Source organism: Podarcis bocagei (genome assembly GCF_964188305.1).
Source record: "Podarcis bocagei genome assembly, chromosome: 1".
Classification (NCBI taxonomy): domain Eukaryota; kingdom Metazoa; phylum Chordata; class Lepidosauria; order Squamata; family Lacertidae; genus Podarcis; species Podarcis bocagei.
In genome coordinates, this window is record NC_138125.1 from 47289807 (window position 1) to 47303228 (window position 13422).

General features: G+C 44.6%; 1 protein-coding gene across 3 annotated transcripts in view; it reads right to left on the bottom strand.

Annotated features, from left to right (window-relative positions):
• The window catches only part of PAPLN (papilin, proteoglycan like sulfated glycoprotein), a 64018-nt gene extending 54293 nt beyond the window's left edge, over positions 1-9725 (bottom strand). For all 3 annotated transcript variants that reach the window (XM_081190452.1, XM_081190451.1, XM_081190450.1), the window contains exons 1-2: positions 9403-9725; positions 1407-1469 (exon numbers count right to left, since the gene is read on the bottom strand). In XM_081190452.1, the coding sequence (XP_081046578.1) occupies positions 1407-1466 (60 nt within the window). In that variant the 5' untranslated portion in view covers positions 1467-1469; positions 9403-9725. The remainder of the gene's footprint in view (positions 1-1406; positions 1470-9402) is intronic.
• Positions 9726-13422: the final 3697 nt, after the last annotated feature.

Sequence of the window (13422 nt, forward strand, 5' to 3'; positions counted from 1 at the left end):
AAAGTAAAGGTAATCTAAGCTGATAAATGTTGGCGCTGCAATGCACTCAAATATAAATATACAATAAGCGTGTTTTTTTAAAAAAACTGTAATTCTTCTGTCAACAGCTATGGCAGAAATAAGAGCCAGTACTGCATCAGTTTTTGCCCTGGTTCCCATCCAAAAACCAGGGAGTCTAGATTATGCTAACTGGGTGTCTTTGAAGGCAAACTCTGGTGCCATAGTACAATGAATGTACTATGCATTGATGCAGAATTTGGTATTTATTCTGGTGCAAAGGTAAAGAGCAATTGGCTTTTGGGTGGTGGTGGGGACATCTAATTCTCTCTCTGTGTGTTTTAAGAAAGAGCATTCAATCATTTAAGTCCTCCACCAGCAGCCTGAAATTGCCCAACCCCAACAGCTCAGTTAGAACTAATATTTGAGGCTGAAATGAGGCCAAAAAACAGTCATAAGAGAACCCCTCCCTGCGCGCGCCTATCAGGAACCGGATCCTAGCCTGCACCCTGCTTTGGCAAATGGGGATGAGGGCTGGGACTTAGGCTGTGCCAGGGGGTGGAGCCAACGGTGGGCTTCCCTCAGACCCGCCCCTTGGCCATTGGGTTGGGGTATGGGGAACCTGACACCTGGCCCTGCAAGGCGATACATATAATTGGTCATGTTGCAGAGTTAAGTACTTTAGCATCACACTTATTCAAATTAGAGGGTTTTAAGACCACCATGCTTAACCTGGGCTGTATCATGTCCAACATTTCTTAAAAACCTAAAAAAGTAAGACATGAAGAAGGAATGATTTTTGAAGCTATCAAAATACATTTTGTGTAAAGATGATAGTATATCGATGGGACCACAGTCTCTTCTCAGAAATACATTACATTCTACTTTCTTTGACATTAGTGATGGACCTCCCACCAACTTACAATGGGCAGGTTCCAGCACATTGTTGACTCTCTTAATTCCCACTCACTGATCTGAAACCACTACAATTTCTAGAACAATTATGATTGTTTAAACAAGTAAGATTAAAATCAGCCCTGCTGGATCAGACCAAAAGTCTAAATAAGAACAGCTTCCCGTTTTCCACATTGGTCAACCAGTTGCCTATGGGAAGCCCACAAGAAGTCCACACAGACAATAGCTGTCCCCCATTATTCTTCCCAAGCAACTTGTATTCAGGGAGGTATGCTCCTTCTGATTGTGGAGGCAGCATATAGCCATAATGACCAGTAGATGTTGGTAGCATTATTCTCTTTTAATCTGTAGATAATTTGTAATTTTTCATCTGCCAACAAAGTTGCATAAATGGCATTCACGTGCTGATCTTCCTAGCATGGTTTATTACTTTTGCTCCGTCACCTGACTCGAGCTCCAGAACCAGCCACTCACAAGGACATCTGAATACTTACCGCCAACATGGAAGAAGGCATCACTGTTAGTATAAGCAGTAGGAACGCAAATGTCATCATGTCCTGTGGGGGTGAAAACAGAGTTACTCACCACAGAAGACCAAATTTGTGTTAGCTAAATTGTTTTGTTTTGTTTTAACCAGTGTCGGCTCTAAGTTACTGGGGGAGAAGGGACAGAAAGTCCCTAGCAGAACCTCATCACTGTCAACATTGGTTCTTCATCTGTACTCTTCCTCTGAGGTCAGTATGCATGGCAACCAAGGAGAGGGCAAGACAAACTGAGGTTGTTGCCAGGAATGCCTCACCTGGGAGGGTGGAGCCGCAGCAATAGCCTCCTGGCAGCAGAGTAACTGCTGTTCACCAGAAAGGGATGACAAGGGTGGTTCTGTATAGACATACCAGCAGAGCAAATCTAGTACTCCCACTCCTGTTTCTGCTCACATGCTTGAAAAACTCAGGTAAACAGTCAAGGACAGTAAGGAAGAGGAACAACAGATAGACCAAGGGGCTCCAGTGCGGCCCTCACTAGGGTATAGGCCTCCAATCAGATGTCAAGGAAATAAACAACTATCTGACTTTTAGAAGACACCTGAAGGCAGCCCTGTTTAGGGAAGTCTTTAATGTTTGATGTTTTATTCTGTTTTTAATCTGTTGGGAGCTGCCCAGAGTGGCTGGGGAAACCCAGCCAGATGGGGGGGGGTATAAATAATAATAATAATAATAATAATAATAATAATAATAATAATAATAATAATAATAATATATTATTATTATTATTATTATTATTATTATTATTATTATTATTATTATTATTATTACACTCTAGCCACATACCACACTGGCTCTCACAGAGTGGCATCTGTCCAATGTGCTCAGAACAAGCACATTGAAATCAATGGATGTGATTTACTTAGGTTCGTTGATTTAAGTGGGTCTGCTGTGAATATGACTTACTCAGATACAACTCAAATAAGAACAGCAGTACGGAATTATCACACCACAAATAACAAATGGGATCATTGCAATGCTTGGACTTCCCTTTCTGGGGAAAAGGCAGCAAAATCAACAACATCATAAATTACAAATCCATTTAGTAAAGATGCCTCCATTTAGGAAATCTACATGTCTGAGAGGTGCAAAAATATGACGTGAGGGGAAAAGATAGATTGGAACTACCTGTTCGTTACCTCTTGGCAGACCAGGACATTTAATTGATGAAAGAGATGTTAGAGATAAACAGATCACTGAGCAAAAGACAGACCTGTATTTAAAATACACTGTGCTGGAAGAGCAGGCCACAGTCCAGTGAACACTGCTGCGCTGGAGTGTCAGAGGTAAAGCAGTGCGCAGAGGAGCGAGGCAAGTGGCACGTGGAGTGCTGCCTTACCTCTGAAGCTCTGGTGCCGCAGTGGCCACTGGACTGGGGCCTGCACCTCTGGGAGCCATGGGTGAGAGCTGAGTGTAGGATGGGGACCAAAGGTGGACCAACTATCCCAGAAGGAGCATAACGTGTCCCTCACCAAAGGTGCTACCCCTTCTCTAGCACCCCAAGACAATTGTAATAAAAATATATCCCCCATATTCACACGAAGCTTCCCTATATTATGTTGGTCCATTTCCCCATCTAGCTCAGTATTGTTGACAATGAATGACAGTGGTTTCCCAGGGTTTCAGATGTGTGCCTGTCTCAGTCCTCAGGACTTTCACCGGGCAAAACATGTGGCTGTAGCATGGAGTTACAACCCTTCTCCCTATGTCAACTCTGACGTGTGGAGAAACAGTGATTCATGAAGGTGCCAATGTAGCGAGGATGTAGGCTGAAACATCCTGGAATTCCTTGTGAAGCCAGGTGCTTGTCTCTCAAGATAACGGGCCAGAGGAAATTCTTGATCTTGGTTACAACACATTTCGGAAAACCCTGCCTTTAATTAATGAAGAGAAGAGTATCTCAACATGACAGTATGCTTTGAGTTTATAATCTATTTATGTTAATATCAGCCTCCTTAGCAATGGTGCCTTAATGCTGAATGTTAAGGCTTCAAGTAAGCAGAGATGCCAGATAGTATTTTAAAGCATGTCATCAAGACTGCAACTCCTGGGGCAGGACAGCTATCAAGCCAGGAATTAAAGTGTACAGAGAGCTGAAAACTAGGTCTTCCCTGATGCAGCATCTGTCTCTGGGATATTGTCAGTGTCACTACCCAGTTGGGGGATTTCACAGCTGCTGCAAAACGTCCTTGGTCATTTGGTGCTAAGTCACCTCTTGCATCTGGACAGAGGTGCATGTGATTAGAGCGGTGGTGGTGATGATAGAGGAAATAATCTAATTTTCTCATGCTGCACTATAGCGCAGCAGATCATTATATAACATTTTATAATCCACAAAGCATGAACTGTGGCAGTGGATCAATGCATAAATATTGTTCTCTGTCACTTAATTTTCACATGGTAAAGAAGTGCTGCTGAGCCCCTGCGGTTGTAAAATCCTTGGGTGAATAAGGACCTTTTTTTTTGCTTATACAATTCTGGAAGGAATTGTGTGCACACATGGTGTTTATTATTTATTAATGAAAATTATGCATTGGACCCAAATAGCCATTTCTGGGCCTGCACAGAATAGCTCCTTCCTATCCACCTTTCTACTGCAGCCTCTTGCACACAGACACACACATCTCTGAACAGCTGCTCCTGCAGGTCAGGTGATCCTCCAAAACAGGATACAAGACAGTGCCAAGGATGGACGTCAGTAAGAACAACCATCAACCTCTGACCCTGGAAGCTGGACCAATATCCACGCATGTACATGGTGCTTGGATCCTGGCTTCCTTTGGCACTTCTTCCATAATTCCATATTAGCTACTCAATGAGGCCCTGGAGGGATAAATATCTCCCCCTACACAACAGAAGGGTTGGCCCTGCTTCTCAACTATTTTGGATTTTCAGATATAGTAAGGAGATTCCAAGCAAAGCATATTACTAATATGTGTGGTGGATTTCCTACCAGTAGTTAGAGTAGGGGGAGAGAACCTTTTTGGCTTCCTGTGGGTAAATTCTGACACTCTCAAAAACCCTTGTGTGGGATTTCACCTGGCTGTCAGGTGCCTGGGAACCACAGCACAAGGGGCATTCCTAGCCCTATGCTTTCGAAAGTGGTGAGCATAGGACTGACAAAGCATTTCTTTCTCTATTCCACACCAGCTGATTGGGGAGCGAGGAGGAAGACTGTATTTTGCAACTGCATAAGGAACATGAAGTGTCAGACCTAGGACCAGGGTCCAAATCTTCACTCAGTTGAGATGCTCAACGGATAATCTTGGGCCACTCAATGTCTCTCAACATAGCCTACTTCACAGGTAAATTAGGGAAGGGGGAGAGAACCATGTTCAAAGCATTTAGCTCTGTGGAGCAAGGGTAGGATATATGTACACATAAGCAAGTGTTTCACAGAAGAACATCAGCCTAAAAGATTATGCTAGCTTTAACTCTACAGAGATAATGGTAATAGTGAGGAAAAGTACCGTATTTTTCGCCCTATAGGATGCACTTTTCCCCCTCCAAAAATAAAGGGGAAATGTGTGTGCGTCCTATGGGGCGAATGCAGGCTTTGGGCAGATGTCCACAAGCCTCACGCGCCTGGCAGGAGGTCCCGCCAGGCGCGCAAGGCTTGGGGCGGCAGCCTGCAGCCCGGAGCACGGGCACGCTGCGGGGCACGCCCCGTGCTTCGGGCTGATGTCCACAAGCCTCGCGCACCCGGCGGGAGGTCCCGCCAAGCGTGCAAGGCTTGGGGCGGCAGCCTGCAGCCCAGAGCATGGGGCGCGCTGCGGAGCATGCCCCATGCTTCGGGTAGATGTCCGCAAGCCTTGCACGACTGGCAGGAGGTCCCGCTGGGCTCGCAAGGCTTGCAGGCAGCAGCCTGTTCTGGGGGCTGGGGTCGGGTGAAGCTCGGGCTTCCCCCGCGCCAGCCCCGTGCCTGGGGGGGGGAAAAATATTTTTCCCCCTGTATTCCCCCCCAAAAAAAATCTAGGTGCGTCCTATGGGGCGAAAAATACAGTACTTCAGTCTGTATACTTGCAAGCCCAGACACCATTCCCCCAGCCATTAACACATACAGTTTCAGGGGTGTGTGCATTTGTGTGATCTCTCTTGGCACTGCAGCACATGAAAGGAAGCACGTGAGGGACTGACTGTGCGATCAGAACAAAATAACTGTGTTGTTGGAAATAAAACCTGTTTTTCCCTGCAAGTAATAATTACTGTCTTTTCACCACAGCATTAACAAAACTGGGATTCATTTCTCTTTGGAATTCATGCAGAAAGAAACAAACAAGCAGTGGCAGTATTCTTCCATACAAGGTAATTTTTCTCTGCACGGAGAATGTGTTTTTTTGAGCAAGTTAGCAGACATAAACGTAAATGGGTGTGTTCACATACAATAATAACTGTGAAGTTAAAGCTTCAGTGTATATCTTCCTATATACATAAAAAGTGAGGTTGTCATCACACAGCCCCCATTGGGAGGATTTGAAGTGCCTCATCACAATCCTGGATTTGCACAAAGTCAGGGTAGGGTAAGGGAGCAAAAAGTGAAGGCAGGTTGCACAACAGTAGCCATGGCATGCAAGCAAGAAGGGGAAGGCACGGGCGGGGGGGGGGGGAGTGGTGTTCCTTCTTACCATATCCATCAACTAAGTTGCAGCTAACAGACTTGTTCTTAAGACTCTATCCACCTTGAAAAATATATCAGCATAGGGTGTGTGCACAAAGGGGGCTACACAATAGGAGAGAGAGAGAGTGGTATGGAAATGGGGTGATCTGTGTGCAAGGCAGAGTTGAGAAAAGTAACAAGGTGGGTGGAGGAAAAAATGGGAGTGAAGGTGAAAATGGGGGTACAAAGGCGGAGTAGGAGGCATGGGCGTGGCATTGCAAATGAAAGCAGGGGCATGAAAGGGTCTGAAGAAAATGAGTGGATGGTGGCTTTATAACTGGGCAGAAGCTGAAAAAAGTCCTTAGTACAGTAGTTGCAGTGTGTGGGAGGAAAAATGCAAGAGATTACCAGGGGGGGTGGTCTGTGCAAGGGGAGGGCTTTCACAAAAGGAGGGGCAGCAGGAAGCATGGGTATGGGGGAGAAGGGGAAAACAAGGATGCAAAGTGGGGCTGCAGAATAGAAGAGAGAAGCAGTTTCAGAAATGGGATTCAGAAGACAGTGGTGGAGCTCCCCGAGGGCCGACATTTGTGTGCCCCCCCCCCGACTCCCAAGCCTACAGCGAGCCGGGGGGGGGGGGAGAGAGAGCCACAGCAGCTGCTTCACCACTTGCCACTTTGCCACTCATTGGGCTTGGAGGAGTCGTGGGCGGGGTGTGTGTGTGCCAAATGTCACCCCCCTTCAGGATGGCACCCGGGGCAGACTGAACCCCCCTGCACCCCCCTTCCTGCACCCCTGTCAGAAGGTGAAAAGGGAGCTTAGTAGTTGCATGGGGTGGGAAGGGGAAGCGCTAGGGGGTTAATATGGGGGGGATGGCAGGGGGATTGGTACATGATCAGCTTTCATGATATCCCTTTAATGTAGAACTATTTGATGTTCAAACACTTGTAGCACAAGTGAATGATCAGGATCATGGCAGCTTGCTCCGTCCCTAACATCCACATAATGTACGGGATATTAGATTTCCCTGGGAGCCTGTCTATGCAGATCCCAACTGATTTATGCTCCAACCTCAGAATCTATTCACTCCATTTTGTGGTGTACAGATTGTACTGGCTGGGACCTACAGGCATGCACACACTCCCACACATGCAAGCCCCTATGGAAACTTGATGTGCAACACAGGGACATCAAGGGTGTGGCAAGTCAGTGCTGTACTGTACAGTGGTACCTCGGGTTACATACGCTTCAGGTTACATACTCTGCTAACCCAGAAATAGTGCTTCAGGTTAAGAACTTTGCTCCAGGATGAGAACAGAAATTGTGCTCCGGCGGTGCGGCAGCAGCACGAGCCCCATTAGCTAAAGTGGTACTTCAGGTTAAGAACAGTTTCAAGTTACCGGTAAGTACGGACCTCTGGAACGAATTAAGTACTTAACCTGAGGTACCACTGTACTAACTTCATCTCCAGCAGATGTCAAAGCGATAAACAACTACCTAACATTCAGAAGATATCTTAAGGCAGCCCTGTTCAGGGAAGTTTTTAACGTGTGATATTTTAGTGTATTTTTGGTTTCTATGGAAGCCACCCAGAGTGGCTGGGGAGGCCCAGCCAGATGGGTGGGGTATAAATTATTATTATTATTATTATTATTATTATTATTATTATTATTATTATCTGTGTATTGAAGTGAACACGCAGTTACCACTGTTCACTTGAAGAACGGCAAATGTCTCCACAGATGTCAGGCACCTGATTGACAAGGGTCTAGCTGCAAGGGGGTGCACTGTCTAGCCAATGCTCTTTCTGCATGACATGTGGCAAAAGGTTTGTCAGCAGATAAGGGACTGCATGAGAATAAGCATCTGCTGATATGATGAGGCCAGTGTATGGAACTTAACTGTTGATGACATTAGTAGGGCACATGGACATGAGCATAAAGAGAAGGCCTGAAGAACATCGTCTATGAGGAAGTGGAACCAAGTAAAGGGGGTAGAAGTGGCTTAAGTTGTTGCTTAAGGTCTAAAGATAATTGTAGTCACAGGACATGGTTACTGAACATTGGGGAACTAATTGATTAGGATGCATACGTTATTATTACTATATTGCTTTGTTTGATATCTGTTCCAGTGTGACTGGCATCAGCTCAGCAATCACAACCCCCTCCCCCAGCCACCAAAAAATATATACAGTATTTTGAGCTGGAGATGCCACAGAATAAACATGGGATCTTTCTCGTGTTGAGTGTATGCTCTGAAAGCCTTAGGATGATGCCTCCCTGAAGAAGCTCCCACTAACCCTAACCCAGCACTGCCTCTTCATGCTGGAGAAGAGCTACTCCTGTTGAATTTCTACCTCTCTCTGCCAGCTGTTAAATAAACGGAACCATTTTCTAATAGTCAGATTTATTGCACTCTGATTAATACCCTGGAATTTTTGATCCGCTCTTAAAAGGAGGCTGTCCCAACAAGTCTGTTGGTTTTTATGTGGAGAAAACTGCATAAGAAATGCCTTGATCCTGCAAACCTTTCCCCAGACAAAGTATTTTTTTGAAAAAGAAAGAAATTCCCATGAAATCCTGCCTACAGGATCAAGCAAGTATCTGAAACAGCTCCAGAAAATCTGTGGAATTGTTCACACAACCATTTTAGCATGTAGCAACATGATTGTTTAATCAGCCCATGCCAGCCACCACGGTTTGTGCCAATTGTATAATGCCACCCACTGCTGTCCGCCTTGTGCTGAGCTTAGCTTATTTCACCATTGGCACTGAAGCATAACTGCACATTTTCATGGGACTGCAGTCTGTCTCACAGACAGCCACTGTTGCTTTTCGAAGCAGCCAAGCATATACACAGAAGTGATAGTTAAACAGAGGCATGTGTAGAAACCAATGGATTTTGTGGTACAATAGTTCCAAAACTTGGAACTTACTTTCTGACATATAAATAAAAGCACCCTTATCACCTTTCCTGCACATGCAGAATCTGTTAAATGTATACACTGCCTTCTCAGCTCGAAACTGAGAAGATTATCCAAAGGCAGACAATCCAAGTATATATGAAGCTCAAATTCTACCTGCCTCCCACATGGGAATGTCATCTTAGCTATTTGATAATATTTGAATTACTGAAGCTATGGGTGGATTAACATTAATTTAATACGTGAGGCTGCTTTCTTACTGCCAGGAAATCTAATGTTTATAATAACAAGGCTCACATTAAGTCATTTCTTCCCTGTCACTTTTACAAAACTTTTTATTATTCCGATAAAAAAGCCCCAAACCCAGACACTATGTGGACAATGAGAGGCACAAAGAGCCAAACAGTCAGTAATCCAAAATGAAGACTTACCTGTGGCTGTGCTTGTCTGCTCACAGATGACTGTAAGAGGCAGCAATGCTACCTTAGATCACCACCACTCAAGTCCTCAGTCTTCCAACTCAATCAGTGGCTCTTTAACACCACCTCTCTCCTCTAGCTTCTGTTTCGTTACTAATCCTTTACTGCACAGGAAAAGGAGAGTTGGGTTTCATTTAACCCCTTCCACTGCAAAAGTTCCTCCACAGCTTTCCTGTTTTGCTTTCAGAAGCTGAAGTTGTAACCATGCACACATGGAAGGGACAGGCTTTGAATGATCTCCAGCTCTTTAACCTGAGTGTCTTTGAACAAAAAAACAACAACACGCAATCTGTCGTTGGCTGCACAAGTCATTTCCAGGGCGGGGCCTTTCTCAGCTAAGTTTTTATTTTAGCCACAGGCAGCACATCAAAAGACAAGAAAGAGAGATTACGGGAACGGTCTATAATTGCAGCTGTTGTTTCTCATTTCCATTAAAGTCCTGGAGTTTAAACAGTGAGATTTTGCAAATCGCATTTCCTTCGCAACCTGAAAACAGGCCTACACCAAAGTCCACCTTTGAACTTTCCCCCTCCTGCCCTTTGAAGCTGGGAACATCAATCCCAAATCTTGTGCAGGGCTGGATCCATCTTCACAATGCAGTGATTCAAATTCTTAGGACTTGTACATCTCAGAAGTCTGGAAAAAATGCAGAAGCACCAAGATACGAATCTCTGCTTGAAGAATTTGTTTCTACTTTAATCTTCATTTGACAATAAGAATCCTCAGGAAAAGCCAACTGGAAAATAACTACGGCATTGAGCTGTGCACACACACAAAAAGCTGGTGGGAGGAATGCTTGCTTTTTCCTCCCCTCCTTTGAAGTCCTGTCTCTAAAGATCCCCTGGTTAACACCATTGGAATCAGGCAGGAGTAACAGTGCATTCTGCAGTACCTAATAATAATAATAATAATAATAATAATAATAAATTTTATTTATATCCCGCCCTCCCCAGCCGAAGCCGGGCTCAGGGCGGCTAACAACACTAAAATAGTGCAACATTATAAAAACATCATAAGAATTAATTAAAATCAAAATTGATGGCAACCATAAACTAAAGTATTGTAAAGATTGCCAAAGGAGGGAGTCAGGCTGTGCCCTAACCAAAGGCCTGGTGGAACAGCTCTGTCTTGCAGGCCCTGCGGAAAGATGTCAAGTCCTGGAGGGCCCTTGTCTCTTGTGACAGAGCGTTCCACCAGGTTGGAGCCGCAGCCGAAAAAGCCCTGGCTCTAGTTGAGGCCAGCCTAACCTCTCTGTGGCCTGGGACCTTCAAGATGTTTTTATTTGAGGACCGTAAGTTCCTCTGTGGGGCATACCAGGAGAGGCAGTCCCGTAGATACGAGGGTCCTAGGCCGTGTAGGGCTTTGAAGGTTAAAACCAGCACCTTAAACCTGATCCTGTACTCCACCGGGAGCCAGTGCAGCTGGTATAGCACCGGATGAATGTGATCCCGCAGCGAAGACCCCGTAAGGAGTCTCGCTGCGGCATTCTGAACCCGCTGGAGTTTCTGGGTCAGTCTTAAGGGCAGCCCCACGTAGAGCGAGTTACAATAATCCAGTCTGGAGGTGACCGTCGCATGGATCACAGTGGACCTCACATCTTTTTTCTTTTTTTTTAAATAAAGCTAGGACCCACAGTGATTTGATGGGCTATGTCCTATAGGCCCAACTGAAGCATAACCCTGGTTGCACAGGTTTTTTTGAGTATTTATTTTTTATTTCTGGAATTTCTGTGTTGCTTTTCAAGATAAAGTTTTCCTAAGGCAGCTGATAATAAATGAAAATAAAATAAAATAATCTGACTTTCTTTTAAAAAAATTAAAGACTAAAAGAACAACACAGTATCATAACAAAGAAATGATAATATCAAACTTTTTCATCTCTCGGCATTTGTCCACTCTGAAATATAACTGAAATACTATTGATTAGCTCAAAAACCAATACATTACTTACTAGCAATATACAAATCTGAGGTTGTCAGCCAACTACAAAATTAAACAGCCCAGCATGTTCTTGTGCCTTTAATACCAGCTTGATCTGCAAAATCAGCAAGTGAAGTTGTTCCTTGCATTGAGATGTTTGTTGATGATGAAGCTGCTGCTGTTCAAGGTACAGCAGGGGGCAGTAATGAAGTTGCCTTGTAGTGCTTTAAATAGACAAGTCAAACCTGCTGCTTTTCACCAGTACAGTGGTACCTCGGGTTACAGACACTTCAGGTTACAGACTCCGCTAACCCAGAAATAGTACCTTGGGTTAAGAACTTTGCTTCAGAATGAGAACAGAAATCGTGCAGCGGTGGCGTGGCGGCAGCGGGAGGCCCCATTATCTAAAGTGGTACCTCAGGTTAAGAACAGTTTCAGGTTAAGAACGGACCTCTAGAACAAATTAAGTCCTTAACCTGAGGTACCACTGTATTAAATAAATTGACACGCCTAGACCTCATATGAGTTCAAGGGTCCTCTTTGTGTGTTCTAACCTTCCTAGATATAAATGACCAGCAGTGGTAGTGGCTACCTGATGTGTGCATGTAAAACCTTGTTTGCCTATAAGGAACTTAAATTTCTGAACAAAACGTTAACAAGACCGAAAAGAAAAAATGCCAAGGGCCTCTTAAGGAAAGCCCACTGTGTGCCTCCCTTCTGTAACCAATTACTGTGGTACCTTGGGTTTCAGATGCTTCAGGCTACAGACGCTTCAGGTTACAGGCTCTGCCAACCCAGAAATAGTACATTGGGTTAAGAACTTTGCTTCAGGATGAGAAAAGAAATCGTGCAGTGGCAGCGGGAGGCCCCATTAGCTAAAGTGGTGCTTCAGGTTAAGAACTGTTTCAGGTTAAGAACGGACCTCAAGAACAAATTAAGTTCTTAACCTGAGGTACCACTGTAAAGGTAAAGGTAAAGGTACCCCTGCCCGAACGGGCCAGTCTTGACAGACTCTGGGGTTTGTGCGCCCATCTCACTCTATAGGCCGTGGGCCAGCGCTGTCCGGAGACACTGTACTGAAATACAAATTCTAGGTAAGGATTCGTCCACACTTAGCTTTTGCCCTGTACTTTCTAGGCACAGATCTGAGCTTTTCTGGGAAACGGCAAGTTGGGTTTTTCATGGATTGCCAAGAGCATTAAAGAGCGACTTTTCACAGCAAAATCATTTGGTGGGTGGGTGGGGATCAGTGTGGATGTGTCCTAAAACTTGTTCTATTTCATTAAGAATAACCCTGACAAAACCTGTTCCTCTCCACCCATAAGTTTCCTTTTGATAGCAGCCTCTTCAGAGATGCTAGATGATTAAGCTATTTGGGAAGTTTGGGGCATCAGATAATGTGACTATCCAGCTGGGATCCAGCCAAGACGCATAGGGGGGGGGGACCAGCTGTGCCTACTGCTCTGTTGGCCAAAGCTTAAGGGCAACATCTTGCTCAGTTGAAGAGTAGTCCCTTGGGACGTAAGAAACGTCAGCCCAAAATGAAGACTTTGAACTTTTAAAAAAGATTTCAACAAAGGTTTTGTTACTGTGTTTTATCCTGTATCCAGATGGGCTAGTATGATAGGGAAAGGTTATTCTTGTGAGGTTTTGGCTTAGCAATGGATCATTCAGTACCAGGAAACAGGTTCTCTGTGCTTCAAAAGACCACCAGACTGCAGCGCTTGAAGGCCAAAGAAAAAAGAAGCAAGCAAGCAAGCAAGAAAGCAAGAAAGCAAGAAAGCACTACCTTCCTCTAAAAATAATTTGAGCCTCTTAAAATAATAACCACAAGGTTTAAAAATAGGATGCTATTAGAAAAATGGGAGTAAGTACAATTGACTGTGCAGTGGGGCTTTCTTCTTCTGAGTGGACATGGATAGGATTGCACTGTTATGCCTACTCAGAAGAAAGCCTCATTGAGTTCAATGGGCTCCTATTTAATTCCCCCCACCCCCAAATCGTATGCTTGGGATTTCACTAAAATTGTACTTTCATATAAATTAGTCAGTTG